Source organism: Dipteris shenzhenensis, chromosome 8 (assembly GCF_047967505.1).
Source record: "Dipteris shenzhenensis isolate YYH24624 ecotype China chromosome 8, Dip_SZ_1.0, whole genome shotgun sequence".
NCBI classification, from domain to species: domain Eukaryota; kingdom Viridiplantae; phylum Streptophyta; class Polypodiopsida; order Gleicheniales; family Dipteridaceae; genus Dipteris; species Dipteris shenzhenensis.
In genome coordinates, this window is record NC_141603.1 from 55,357,292 (window position 1) to 55,372,537 (window position 15,246).

Below are 15,246 nucleotides of genomic sequence, written 5' to 3' on the forward strand. Positions count from 1 at the left end.
TTTTATTTTATGATATTTTCTTTCAATGGATGTAAACAATCACTACTTGTTGATAGTGATCATTGTCCCATAGATCCTGAAGGGTCTCACGAGGATGTTAATACATTCACATCTCTCTCTCTCTCACATTGAAATTAGAACCAGCTCATATGATCTCGAGGTGGAGAGGGGAAGATGGGCAAGACCCAGGGTACCAAGAGAGGAAAGAGTATGTAAAATCTGCCCCGCAGGAGAAGTAGAAAATGAGCAACATGTACTCCTAACATGTCGAGCATATGCCCAAATCAGAGAATATTATAGGGGCAATAGAAGCAACCTGAAATCCCTACTGGAGTGGCCAGCCAAAGCGCTAGGCAACTACAAAAAGGAAATTTTAGAACATCACAACAAAGTACTTGGTCTAGCACACAGGCTAGCACAACAAGTACTCACTGCATAGCACATTTATGCTTTTATTTTATGATATTTTCTTTCAATGGATGTAAACAATCACTACTTGTTGATAGTGAACATTGTCCCATAGATCCTGAAGGGTCTCACGAGGACATTAATACATTCATATCTCTCTCTCACACACATTGAAATGCGGACACTAAGCCCAAGTGCTCCACCTCGAGCATATGTAGACTCTTCGTCCAAAGATGTCGGCTCCTTACTGCTCTAGAAGACAGCCAAGGTCCAGCCCTTGATGAGCTCAGTCTGCACTAACTCCTAGACCCCTCTGCCTCCTAGATGTAGGCTTGAGGGTGTGTGTACAGCTGCTCCTGCTGCTCCCAATCTTGCTGGCCTGCTGGATGAGTTATGAGACTACTAGCCTCCCCTTTTATAGGCCCCAAGGCCTGGCAAAATAGCCAACTGAATCAGGCCTCCTGGCTGACTTTGCTGCCTCCAGAAACCCACCCCCACCAGCCCTATATTTTGGGCTGTGGGCAGCTCCTCTTGGGCTGTGTGCCCTGTTCATTTAAGTGGGGGCCCAGCCCCCCTTGTAGTGTGTGCCAACTCCCTCCACTCACCCCCATGTATGGGGCTGTGGGCTAGCCTGTGTGGCCGACCAGCCCTCCTGGCCCTATATAAGGGCAAGCTGTTGCCCACTGCAGCCCCTCCCTTCCCTGCAACACCTGGGTCCTGGCCCATTGTTTGTGCTGCTCCCAGGCACTCCTGCAGGCCTTTGATCAGCTCATAGCCCTTCTCATCTCAGGCACCTCTGGCCCAGGATTCTCTTTGTACCTGCTGCTCCAGATCTGCCCTCTTGCAGGCCCACTCCATCCCTTGGATGCCCCGCCATCTGCATTGACACTGGCGCCACCTGTTGCAGCCTTCATCTCTTGTGAGGTGCTGCCCATGTGGCAGCCCCCTCTTTCTCTCTTCTTTGGGCATATCCTGCCCTAGGTCTTCCTCCCCCACCCTCTCCTCATTTGGGGGCTTTTAGATGGGGAGGTGACCTTTCCAACAAACCTAGCACTCCTACGCACACGCATTGTACAATGTCCCTGACCAACTAACACCTAACTTACCACATGTACCATGCCCCACTTCATGCACGCTCTTCACAAGCGACAGTGTCAAGCACACAGCCCGAAAGCTTCACAATGGCCGAGCAAAAGATCATGAGGGCCTGCACGCTGAATATATTGCATACGGCATAGACACATTGGCCTCGCAAGGCTCTTCAATGAAGTAGTTTGCACAAGCTTCCCACACACTTGGACCATTAACACCATTACACCCATACACAAGGCAAGAGATTTCATGAACCCCGAAAACTACAGGACCATTATGATTGGGCATGTTATGTCCCAAGATCTATGCATCAATACTTGATGCAAAGCTTAGCCAAGTCGTCACAAAGCTTCAGGGGTTCAAAGACATGGGGAAGGCAGGCTTCCGGGTAGATCACAGGACCATGGACCATATACTCACACTCAAGGGAGTCATCGAGGAGGCCAAGGCAAGGAGACAGAGGGTGTATTGTTGCTTTGTGGATTTCCGCAAGGCTTTTGACATATTGCTGAAAGCCCGACTCATCAAATGCTTACAGGAGCTGGGATACGCTCACGATATCATCTGGGCAGTCATGGCACCATATGAGAGAGTCTCAAGGAGGATTCAGACTGGCAGGATGAACAAAGGAGATCATGAGTACCACTGGGGTCATACAAGGTTGTCTTTAATCACCGACCTTGTTCGGACTTTACATAGATGAGCTTGAGACCTTCGTCTCCGGATTTGTTGCTCCAAATACTACTATACACAATGATGTGCTGCTATCTTCCTTAGCAAAGGGGCTCCAACGCCACCTAGATGCACTACATACTTTCTGTGAGATACATGACTTGAAGGTAAACCTTGGTAACTAAGGTCATGATCTTCAACACATCCCATGCAGCCATTCACAGACAGCACTTCACCTTGGATGGGTTTTTAATGGAGGTAGTTACATCATACACATACTAGGGGTCCTGTTTTCAGGCCTGATCTTTACGATGCGACCAGAACTACAGGCTCGACTGAGCAGAGGTTGTTACAATGTACTGGCCAAACTCGAGCAACAATGTTGTCACTCTCACTTCCAGGACCCTCAGACCAAATCTCTCCTCTTCGACTCTCTGGTTCGACTGCAGGTATGTATGGCAGCCCTTGTTGGGGCCAGATCTATCAGAGACAGATTCGGCTCAAGTTGAGAGGCTTCGGGTTCTCAAGCTCTCATGGATGATCAGCAATAAGCCTTCTGTTCCACATCAGATAGTTATGGTCTCGGATTGATTAGATGCTGCGCCATGAAGAGGGCTTACTAGTTTCCATAAGACTATTACTTGAGCACTAAGTGGTGGGTTCACATCAGGGATTTTTCCCAAATTCCTACCCACCACGTGTGTCAATGATACATACATAAAATATGCGTCCAGTATTTAGATAATAATCCGTAAGTATATCCTTTAATAGTTTCAGATACGAAGAGACACCACTTGTCAGGTTATCTCTTGGGTTCTCATATGCATTTTGAATCATCATCTCATTGTCATGGTATGAGAAGTTCTCTAAAGGATAAGTACCATTGTCGGATTTGATGTCCAAGAGAGAAATATTGTATCTGAGACAGGTAAGGCCAGTTCTGACTATTCTGAATTAGACGCATAGTTCTTGTTTTACTGAAATCTATTGTTTCTGTTCTTTATTCGGTATCTCAGAAATGACGCAGTTTATAAACTTCCAATGCACTTCTGTTATCTTCATACAGATTCGATGAAAGATGTCCTGCTAATCGGAATGAGAATACACTATATATGAAATCTATTCCTGGTATGTATGTTCCGTATTCTTTCCGATATGGGTCTTCCCTATTAATATTTTCAGAGTCCTTGCACACTGTAAGAAGATACAATACACACAGCCACTAAATCTCACTGAAGTGTAGCACAATAGGAGTAGGGTAAAGGGTGGATTTCTGAGCAACATACTGCTTACATTTGGTGCCACACACTGCACCAATTTGTTGTAGGTGTGTGCTCATTTGTGGTTGCATATATGTACAGTTTGAGCTTCTTTTTGGTGCACTAAATACTCGGTACTTTTGGCTGTCCTACAGGCTACATTTGCTGTTCATACTCTTTAGATCTATACACTTGTTTTGAGTTTAATTATGCACACATCACTAGCAATGGGATCTTGAGCGTTGGTGAACCTAGGTTAAGTCCTACAATGCGCAGTCACGAGCAAGACATGAGTCCCCATTATTCTAAAATAGCATCAGAACACAAAAGGCTAACATCAAATATCTACATCGACGACAAAGGAGAAAGGCATTTTCTTGAAGAAAGGTAGGCAACTCCGAATCAATGACGAGTTAGGTTGCTTGCAATGTGTTATGCAATAGAATTCTCTTTGAAGTAATTCTCATAGCGTGACAATAGAGTCCCATATGTCAATCCCTAATTTTGGTGAGTCAAGTTGGATGGGAGCATCCAACATTGAATTTAAAAGATTCAGAACCATTTGATTGACATGAGAAACGGGAGATTGCAGAAGAGAGTAGAGGTTAAGCCCGATGTTCAGCTGTAGTCAGAAAATCTGATTCCTTTGTGAAGGTGATGGATAAAGAAGGTTGCTCAGATTTTACTTAGAACAAGGCCGTTTACATGAGAATGAGACCGTCTACATCAGAGAGTATGACGATATGCAAGGCCACTCTAAAAACAGTGTATGTGATAGTCAGCAACACCGATGGGTGTGTGAGCTTAAAGATTCATAGTGTTGCGAATCTAATAGTACTGTAGGGATGTATTTGGCTTGTTATAACAACATAAAAAAATGGTGTGTTTTCTCTTTGTGCATAGATGTTAAATTCAATAGCATGCTTTGGTCACAATGTTTGTTCAGTAGGAGCATGAACAATCAGATGGTGGGGGCATTCTTGTGGCAGAGGCATTCGGAAACACCAATTTCATGTGCTCTGCGGCAATGAATGCTAACAGAGGTAGCTGACATGCAGGATTTTCCAAGGTGGTGCATGGGCATGATGGTGGAAAATAGTGTTGTGTAACATGTAAAATAGTAATACAGAATACCTTGGTGGATTCAGAGTCATACCTAAGTGGAGCTCATTGAGAGCTCAGTTTCAGAGATAAATGCTAGCAGTTCCAGGGTTTCTAAAAGGTTATAAAATGTACTGGATGCTGTGTGCATTGAAATGTTGCATAGAATCCACATATAAGGGACTAACATCTGCAAAGACTGCAACATGGGAAGCAGTAAACATGCCACGTGGGCAGCAAGAAATGTCCATCATACATGGCTGGATGGGTTTGCAGACATGGCTCTAGCAGTACAGGCTGATTGGGCATGGATCTGAGCAGCCTAGTGGCAAGTTAAAGCCCAGACTGGGGTTGTTGAAAAGCTCAGCAAAGGGGCAAATGAGGGACTGGATAGGGCATATATAGGCCTGTCTGGGATTGCCAGGACAAAGGAGAGGTCAGTGAAGCAGACTTGTCAGCCATATCCCCACTCTAATCATCAGGTCATCCCAGCAAAGAGGGGGAAAGAAAAGGGAGGGCACTGGTTGGGGAGGCAGCCCCTCTCTCACAAAGGCAGTCAAGACCACTGAGCAGCATGCAGCAGAAGGAGATTGAGGAACAGATTTTTGAGCAGCATGGTGCTCAAATTTGGAGCTCGACACTGCAGCACATTGCTGTACGCCTGTGGTCATTGTGGGTGCGTGTATTGTAACAATTTGATCTAGTTTTTGGAGTAATAAATACTTGCTAATTTTGGCTGTCCTATATTGCTGTTCATATTCAGTAGATCTATGCTTGTTTTGAGTGTACTCGTACACATATTAATAGCAATGGGGTCTTGAGTGTTGGTAAACCTCAAAGTTCAGCCACATGGCCTGCTTTGCCCTCCTCAGATAGGACACCTCCTTCGATAAATGATGACCGAGCATTTCCTTTCTAGATGAAAACATTCTTAGCAGTAGAACTGCAGCTTTCTAACACTCTCTGAGCAAGAACTCCACATTCGTGTATCCACTTAGTAAAATCGCGTATAATGACACAAAAGATAGAAGCACTCATGTCAATGGGATCTTGTTTTGGCATTCTTTGATGCAATTTTAATAGGACTTACCACACAATGGAGATAATAAAAAAGAAATAAGCTAAGTCTTATAAACCTCCCTATAAAAGAAGTTACCCTCAATTTACCTCAAGCAGATGGCTATTGAACTCTGGAGGCAGATCATAGACATAGATCAGTGGACGTTTCTTCTGCACAATGGCTTTCATGTTTTGTATATAATCTTTCCCCTTAGAAGATTTTTCACCTTCTGGAATACTCATTGTTCCTGGCCTAAGCCATTTTGGCCAGTTCAATGGAGTTATTTGTGAGGATGGAATGCTACAGTCGATGCCATACCACCCTTCTTTACACTGCAAGAGATGTGCATAGCTTATTGACATGTCAACTGAAAAAATGTAAGTTGCGTAAATGACATTCAAACCAAAAACCACAATCTGAGCGCACCATTTCTGTTGCCTTGTATGATCCTAATGCATGACACAACAATTTCAGGAACATGACGCAATAACTTCATCAGTAATATACAAAGATAAAAGATCTCTTAAAAACCTGGCAAAAACCGCCCCTACAAACCCCGTTTCCAGAACATTGGTTGATACAAACGCATTGGGTTGAAGTCTCACAAAACCTTCCCCAAGTACAGTCATATTTGCAGTCACATTGCTCTTTGAAAGTTGACTTTTTGTTGTAGCCATCAGTAGGATCAACATTGCACCAGCCGTACCTTTTGCTATCATTTGTGAAAATGTTATCCCAATCCGGTTTTGTCCAGTCCACAATGATACCTCTACCACAAACACCACAAGCACTTATCAGGGAATTCAATCTAATCCTAAAGACTTTCAGTCTTAAACGGATGTTATGATAGCCATATTCTGTTAGCATTACAAATTGTTATGGATTATAATAGGTTTTGAGATGCTTCATGCACTTACATTTTGGGGATTTAATGTCTTCCGCAGATTTTAATCTCTCTCTCTCTCTCTCTCTCTCTCTCTCACACCGGAGAGAGGGAATGGTGCGTGTCATGGCAGCAAGGGATGCAGGTAAATGGGCTATCTACAGAGATGGTAAGGTGATTATCACAGAGAGAGCAGAATGGGAGGAAAGGGAAGAAAGAGAAGAGGGAGAGATGGACAGCACATGATGGTGTCAGACCCAAGAGATGAGGACACAAGGGGGGCTGAGAATAACAGTGTGAAACTGCAGTGGTACCCTTTGGTCCGACCCTGGCCCGGTGTACGTGAGCCACCTGGCTTCTGAGCTTCTAGTATTACGTGGAGAGGGGATGGATCTTGCACATGCATCAAATACCCTTGTCTCAGTGATACGGGATGTTGCCACCAGATCCTTTCCCACAACACAATCTTCACATGTCCCTAAGGGGAAGATGCCCCAAAACCCCTGGTTCGACAATGAGTGCAGAGAGATGAAAGCCCAGCTTTGACATGAGCGAGCATTGGGACATTTGACTTCACCAAAGCTCAGCGGATTTCACGCTGAGTGACACGGCATAAGAAGCGGACTTTCCTCATACACAGGGCTCTTGTTGGAGGGCAAGTAGCCCATCCCCATCATAGATCCAACAGTCTAGCATACATATGCATGCTCTCTATACGATGTCCCAAGTCAAGCACCACCTAATATGTCCTCTATGCCCAGACCCACTACGTGCCACTTGTTTACTGCGCAGAATGTACAAGCTGCCCTTCTCTGGCTTCTTAACTAGAGATCACCAGGTCATGAGGGACTACGCACTGAGCACTTTGCACATGGACAGGAGATCTTGACCCTGACTCTAGCATAGTTGTTCAACCATGCCGTATGCCATGGCTTCCCGCCTACCTGAAGCACCACCACCATAGTACCGATATACAAGGCAAGTGATCCCATGGACATTCAGAACTACCACACTCTTAGGCCACACTCTAGCTAAGATATATGGGTTGGTACTACAGAGGGAGACTAGCAGCCACACAAAGAGTCACGAGCAGCAGCTTCCGAGACAAAAAACTGATGATGACAAGAGAAATGGAGAGCCTTCTGAAAAAATCATTCTAAGAAAAAATTGAGATGCACAACATTGAGAGCCTTCTAGCAAGGCGAAAAGATGCTCGAACTATGATGGAATACTTTCCTTGTAATAGAATCGCCCATCACTTTTGAGAGCATATATCACTTGTCAGCAGCATTTGGTAGACGGCCTTCAAACGACTAATAGACCATCACGATAGAGAATAACAGCAAGGCAGCAGAGAGGTGACCAACATAAAAGAGCAAAGTAAAGGTGGGGAGCTCATTGGAACTACAAATGGCAAGGCTGAAGAAGAAGGGAATAGAACAACTTAGGCTTTGATACCATGTTAGAAAAGAGAGGAGAAGTGCTCAAGAGGGAGATGGGAGATGGAGATGGAAGAGACACCACACAAGAGGATAAGGGCAAACACATGAAGATGTTATTGATCATCAACCTCATAATGATAAGGCTCCTACGAGCTCCACACAATATACACAAGTTCCACCTAATATATAGGCAACCAAGTCTCCACAATACTATCCAAATCCTAATTAAGATACAATCCTCCACTCACCTTGATGATAAAATCCCAACAAATCGACCCGCCAACCAGGGTTCAAGTCGGGGGGAACATAGAAAGGATAGGGATCTTCATAGGCTTCTCAGCCATCTCAAGGAAATCCGCCATATGGGGGGTGAGCTTGCTCTTGTGAAGTGAGGCTCTATGGGAAAATTCTTGTTCACTAGTACCCACTGGAGAACAGTAGGTTAGTGTTTCCATCTTATAGGTTAGGTCTTAGCCTAGGTTAGGAGCCCCTTTAGGGCCCCCAAAGGCTGGACAGGTAAGCAAGGAAGGTAGCCTGCAAAGGCTGCCCAAAAACTCCCCTGGAAAATGAGCCAGGGAAGGCTTTTATAGGCCGGTTGTAGGCCAACCAGTCTGTAAAACAGATCCACCCAGTCGGCTGTTTACAGACTGGGTTGGCTCAGTTCCAGCCCTATAAAAGGGCCCCTTCGCTGCCCTTTTGAAGCATTCATCTGCTCCTGCCTTCAGCTCTCCTACAGCTCCACTTCAGCCTTCTTGTGCAGCCCCTGAACTGCTCAAAACTGGCCCTGCTATAGCCTCAGTCCCTTGGCCATCAGTTCAGCCTGATCTGAAGGTGACCACGCAGCACAACAGTCAGAGGTTAACGGAGAGAGGTTTGGACACTATTTCATCAGCTTTCTCAACTCTCTTTTATAATTTACACAGCTCACTCTTAGCTCTATATTTCAGTCATCTCTCAACTCTCTCATAGGATCTATCACTCCTAGTTTTCACTCTCTCACTCACGCAGTAACCCTGCATTCCGGTGGACAACACAAGCCTCTTCCTTGCCTTGCAAGAGCGTCCTACATTGTCAGTGTGGACAGCATCAAGGTCTTGGTATTGGTCGGCATTGCCTCTAAGGTCTTTGGGTTTGCTATACGTGTGCACAGTGATCTCTTCAGAAGTACGTTCCGTGCTCTCTCGAAGAGTGTTCTTTGTATTTCTCAGTTCTCCAAGTATAAAGCAAACCCCTGATTGGGAGAGGGGGCCCTCAGTGGGTACAGGGACCCAATCGGTTGTCGACTCTACTCTCTCTCTACCCTCATCTCCTTTCTCTCTCTATGGTAAACAACGCTAAGTCCTCGCTAAAGGTTTAAAGAAGGTCTTGCTGTGAATTACACAATCAAATTACCGTTGCATGTTACATTGCCTTTGCTGTCTATTGACAGCTCTTTCTTCAATCATTGCATCATGAATAGTGGGATCATTTTGTGCGGTAAGAGGAACCTGCAAATCAGCATGGGGTGTTGGCTGATCATTGCTTGTTGGAGGGCCTGCAGGAGGCTCATGTTGCTGGTCAAAGTCCCCTCCTGCGGAAAGAAGAGGTAACCAGGAATCAAAGGCATCAAACATGTCAACTTCTGGCTTAGCTTTGCAGTCCACAAGAGGAGAAAGTGAATGTTCAGCAAAGATTACATCTCTACTAATAATAATCTTTCCAATATTTGGTTGGTACCACCGATACCCTCTGCTCCCCTGGCTGTAACCAATAAATATGCATTTGATTGCCTTATCATCAAGCTTATGTCTCAGCTGAGATGGTACATGGACATATGCAAGAGACCCAAAAACTCTCATGTGTGAAAGTGAAGGCTTCCTACCTTTCCATGCTTCATAAGGTGTAACAGTCCTCGATGCCCTTGTAGGTGATCTATTCAGCACATAGTTGGCACACATTACTGCATCAAGCCAAAATTTATTGGGCAAGGACTTGGCCTTAAGCATGCATCTGGCCCCCATGAAGACCCTGCTCAGCTGTTTTGAAGATTTCGGAGGCTTTCAGTTCTGCAGTTCTCACCCCCAAAAGCACTCTTGCCATCCCTGCCTACTTCTTTGCCTCTCCCTTCCACCTCTGTTCCTCCTCTCCCCTAATGAGCTGCTGCTGCCTGGCAACCCCCTCCCGCTACCTCTGCTACCCCCCCCCCCACTACCCCTGCTAACCCCCCCCCCGCTACCCCTGCTACCCCCCGCTACCCCCTCGCTAACCCCTCGCTATCCCCCCGCTACCCCCTCCGCTACCTACCCCCACGCTACCCCCCTGCTACCCCCCTCGCTAACCCCCCCGCTACCTCGTTACCCCTCTCGCTAAACCCCCCGCTACCTTGCTAACCCCCTCGCTACCTCGCTAACCCCTCGCTACCCCCTGCTACCCCTCTCGCTACCCCCTCCCGCTACCCCTCTCTACCCCCCGCTACCCCCTCCGCTAACCCCCCACTACCCCGTCCATACCCCTCGCTACCCCTCCGCCACCCCCCATGTTTTTTTTTTTTTTTACAGCAGCTTCGACCTCCTGCAGACCCTTCTTTGCCCCCATAATGAAGGGAATGGGGGGATGAGGATAGGAGACTAGGTGGGAGACCCCTCGATCCAAATCTGCATATGCGTGGAGATGGGGAAGGGGAACGGTGACAAGGCAAAAACAAAAAAGCAACTCAATCTTGAGGACTTCAACAAACGCAGCAACCGGAGTGGTTTGACAGTGGACAACACCGCAGCCCAAAAGAAAGGGGCCCACCCAAAGCCCATGCCGCTCACCACATCCTCGACATCTATGGTTACCACCACTATTTCACCACCATCATCCGCCTCATCATCTACGCCACCTCTCTCCTCCCCCTCTCCTACATCATCATCACAGGTCTCCTCTCCAGTAGCCTCACCACTGGCCCCACCAACCATGGCTCCACAATACTTTCCCCTCGTATCACATCTACCTCTCAGTCAGCCACCCTTCATCACCTCGTTTGGCCTCGCTACTCCTACATATCACTCCCCTGCCCAGATCATGCTGTCCCCACCCTCAGTACAACCTCAGCAGCCCACCTTCATTCCAACCCCTCTCAAGATCCAGTTCCCACCTAACCAGGACATGTTAGGCCCCCGCCAGATGCTTGGGACTCCCTATTGGCTGAGATACATAGCATCCGGGCCCGTCAGGCAAAGCTGACACATTACACCCAGGAGCAGGCCTGATACACCCAGGAGCAAGCCCGCATTATACACGAGCAGGGCACCCTTATCCAAGGACTCAGACACGACATCACACAGCTTCGAGATGGCTCGAAACCCTCAAAGCAGCGCCTGGAGGGACCCCAGTCACAGAGATGGAGGCACAAATAGCCACGATACAGTCGGCTATAGCAGAGACGACTCGATGGGTGGACGTGGCGAATCAGAAGCCCGCAAAGGCAACTGTTTCAGCCGCCATATAGGAGCAGTAGCAGAGGGCTTCGAAGGCCCTCAACATCTAGATACAAGGGATCACGCGAGACAGCACCAGCATCACTACGACGCCCATGGAAGAGGCGATCACCTTTGTGACCACCACCATGGGGGTCCCGGACCATGGCATAGAGGGAGCATGGCGTGTTGGGAGAGATCCCAACCGAGAGCAGCCCCTAGTCATTCGCTTCAGAGATCCACATGCTCGACTAGCAACACTCTGACGCCGAGCCTCTCTAGAGAGCATCCCACCCTATCCATGGACGAGGATTTGACACCACTACAAATTGAGCGACGAGTTCTTCTACAGCAGTGGGATGTTGCCCGCAACCAGGGAAAATGGGCCGTGGTCCGAGATGTTAGGTTGTTGACCGGCACCCGTTGGGCTCCCACCCGTACACCCTAGGGGGACAGGGTCTATGAGACTCAGGTTTCCGACACCCTAGACTGCACCATTTGGAACTGTAATGGTACCTTATGGTCAGACCCAGGGAACTTCTCGGAGAATTATACAGGACGAGACATAGTCTTTTACACGGAGACACACCAGAGCCCAAAGCACCCACTACCGATAGTCAATGGCTACACATGGGAGTCAACCTTCACGGATGAGACGAGGGATACAGGAGGAGTCCGAGGATCAAGCAGGGTCGCAGTATTATATAAGTCTTCCCTCGTTGGAGCCATCTCCATTGAGAGGAAGGACGCACACTCCCGATTCATGTGGATCCGGATCCGACGCACAGACACCCGTGACCTTTTCATAGCAATATGCTACTTCCCGCCAGACACATCCCACTTCGCCAGAGTGGCACGAGAAGAAGGTGAGACATCGCCATATGCACCCTTACATCAGGATATCCCAGACCTTTCAGCCCGCGGGAAAGTTCTCCTTGTTGGGGACTTCAACGCCAGGACGAGTACGCAACAGGCACCACTCCTAGACTTCCGAGACGACTCTATCATGCTACCAGACATGGACCTAGACGGAGCAGGTATGACCAAGACCTCATCGGACCGACACGGGCCTGTTACACCATATGGACACGCGCTCCTTGATTTGGGTAGGATGCATGATCTCATCATCTACAACGGCCTATGGTCCTTCTCAGATGGTTTTACTTGCTTCCCACTTCCCACACGGGGCGGGCACTAGTGTAGTAGATTACATCATGGGATCCCCTACCTTCACTTCATGTATCACCGACTTCACCATAGCACCACTCCCTTCAGGAGCTGATCACACATATCTATTCTTCACTATCGCCACCCCATGCTTAGCCACACCACACACACCACATAGGAAGCACGACACCTACCACAACATACACTTTAATCCCAGCCTCTTGATCACAACCTCTCACCGGCCTACTCTAGACGCCTAAACAGACTCCTAACCTACATCGATCACATACCACTCATAGAGTACCGTGCTGCCCTGATTACTTGCACACTCCTCGAGGCTGCCCTCCATATCTTTCCCCACACCACACGGTCCACTAGACCACCACCTCTTGGTTCTGTACCTTGCAACAATTGGTACAATGCGGAGTGCAAGGCTTATCGCTGACAGCTCCGACTTGAAACCAGATGTCACCTCCCGAACACACCAGACACGGTACGCAAGTACCGACGTCTCATACGTCAAAAGAAGCAAGCATTTCTTCGTCAAAATGAGGAGCTGCTGCTACACATCTTGTACAGCAACAACTTTAAGGATTTTTGGGCGAAGATTCCTTGAGCGTAGGTCCCCATCACCCCTCACCGACACGAGAGTCTGGCACACGTATGCACACCATCTATATGATGTCCCACTCCAGACCTCATACACACACCTCGTCCCACCACTTGCACATTGTTCACCAGAGGGGGAGTCAAGGACGCAACATTGAAACTGCATAATGGCCGACGAGCTAAAGATCACGAGGGGCTATGCACTGAGTTTATCACATATGGGATCAACACGTTAGCCCCGATCCTAGCAAAGCTATTCAATGACGATGTTTGCCTTGGCTTCCCCCGCACTTGGACACTCAACACCATCACCCCCATCCACAAGGTAGGGGTTCCCATGGACCCGAGTAACTACAGGACTATCATAATTGGACATATGATGTCCATGATCTATGTAACTGTATTGGATGCATTGGTCAGCCTGTTCATAGAGATGAGAGAACTCAGAGCAGAGCGTCAGGCCAGCTTCAGGCGAGACCATGGGACTATGGATCACATACTCACACTCAGAAGTATCATTGAGGAGGCCAGATCACCGAAGGAGAGGGTATATTGTTGCTTTGTGGATGTCCGCAAAGCCTTTGACACAGTACCTTGAGCTCGTCTTATCACACGCCTACAGACACTGGAATTTGATCAGGAGATCATCTGGGCAGTCATGGCACTTTATGAGAGTCTCAGGCCGAGTTCGTACAGGCGCAGGTTGGACAGATGAGATCCTGAGTACCATAGGAGTCAAACAGGGTTGTCCCTTATCACCGACCCTGTTTGGCCTCTACATCGATGAGAAGGGACCGATTGCTCACTTGCAGGAATCATCATCAGGATTCTTCTTTATGTAGATGACGTGGCACTCTTGTCATCCACACCCGAGGGGCTCTAGCGACACCTGGATGCACTGCATGCTTTTTGCTTATCCCATGATTTGGAGGTCAACCTTGGCAAGACCAAGGTCATGATCTTTAACACCTCTCGAGCAAACATGCAACGGAAGCATTTTACTTTTACTTTGGGTGGGTCACCAGTTGAGATCGTATCCTCATACACTTACTTGGGGGTCATCTTCTCCAGCCCGATCTTCACGATGAGACCAGTGATGCAGGCTAGACTGAGCAGGGGATACGCCTCACTGGCTCGGCTGGAGAGACAGTGCTTTCACTCCCACTTCCAAGACCCTCGGACCAAGGCTCTTCTCTTCGACTCCTTGGTTCGACCAGCCGATATGTATGGCAGCCCTTGTTGGGGGCTTGACATGTCAGAGATAGAGTGGACACGGGTGGAGCGCTTGCAAATCCTCATGCTCTCACGGATGATCCGGGGGAAACCGTCTGTAACACATCACATCATTCAAACCGAGCTTGGTGCTTCTCCACTCCAGCTAGATGCAACCTTTCTGACCATCACATATCTACACCAGGTTAGATCATATGGGGAATGCACATCAAGGAGACACAGGTTGCAATGGTTGGCTCTCAATTCCTCCATGAGGTTGGCAGCAGAGGGAGACGAGCGATGCTGGTATGCACGGACTCATAGATGGTTTGTGAGACTAGGGTTCCACATCGATAGGATACCTTCCTTTCAGTACAGTTTAGATGCCCCTCCGGTACTCCCACCCACCATCCCGATTGGGCCACATACCAACCAGGTCATTCGAGAGGATCTCCTACAACTACACACCTTTAGGACCTGGTTGGAGCCGAGGGAGCTTCCAGTGAAGCTGAGTTTCTACAGAGATTATTGTCTTCGCATTTCGGAGGAGGGATTCATCACACCACCAGGGTACACTGAGCTTCATATGCCTCACTCACTACGGATCTCCATCGGACAGTTTCGGGTATCATCACACCGCCTCCGCTAGAGAGCAGCAGAGCGGAGGGGATTCCTAGGGAGTATCGCTTATGCATATTGTGCGACTATCAGGAGGTTGAGTCGGAGGAGCATTTTATTTTCAGGTGCCCAGTGTACTTACAAGATCCGAGGTCGCTACCACTGCTTCTTCAGAGATGGCTCCGAGCTCCTTTCCAAATTCCTCGCCTACGCAAATCAGAGATGCCTCGCGGCCTTCATTCATGAGGGAGTCCACTTACTCAAGCGACGGGGCTTGGCCACA

General features: G+C 48.0%; 1 protein-coding gene across 3 annotated transcripts in view; it reads right to left on the bottom strand.

The window, feature by feature from the left end:
• LOC147899697 (exostosin family protein) overlaps positions 1-15,246 on the bottom strand; it is a 98,029-nt gene that overhangs the window by 63,944 nt on the left and 18,839 nt on the right. For 2 of the 3 annotated variants that reach the window (XM_087377935.1, XM_087377934.1), the window contains exons 4-5: positions 6,124-6,361; positions 5,700-5,924 (exon numbers count right to left, since the gene is read on the bottom strand). In XM_087377935.1, the coding sequence (XP_087234061.1) occupies positions 5,700-5,924; positions 6,124-6,361 (463 nt within the window). The remainder of the gene's footprint in view (positions 1-5,699; positions 5,925-6,123; positions 6,362-15,246) is intronic. The other variant, XM_087377936.1, reaches the window with a different exon arrangement.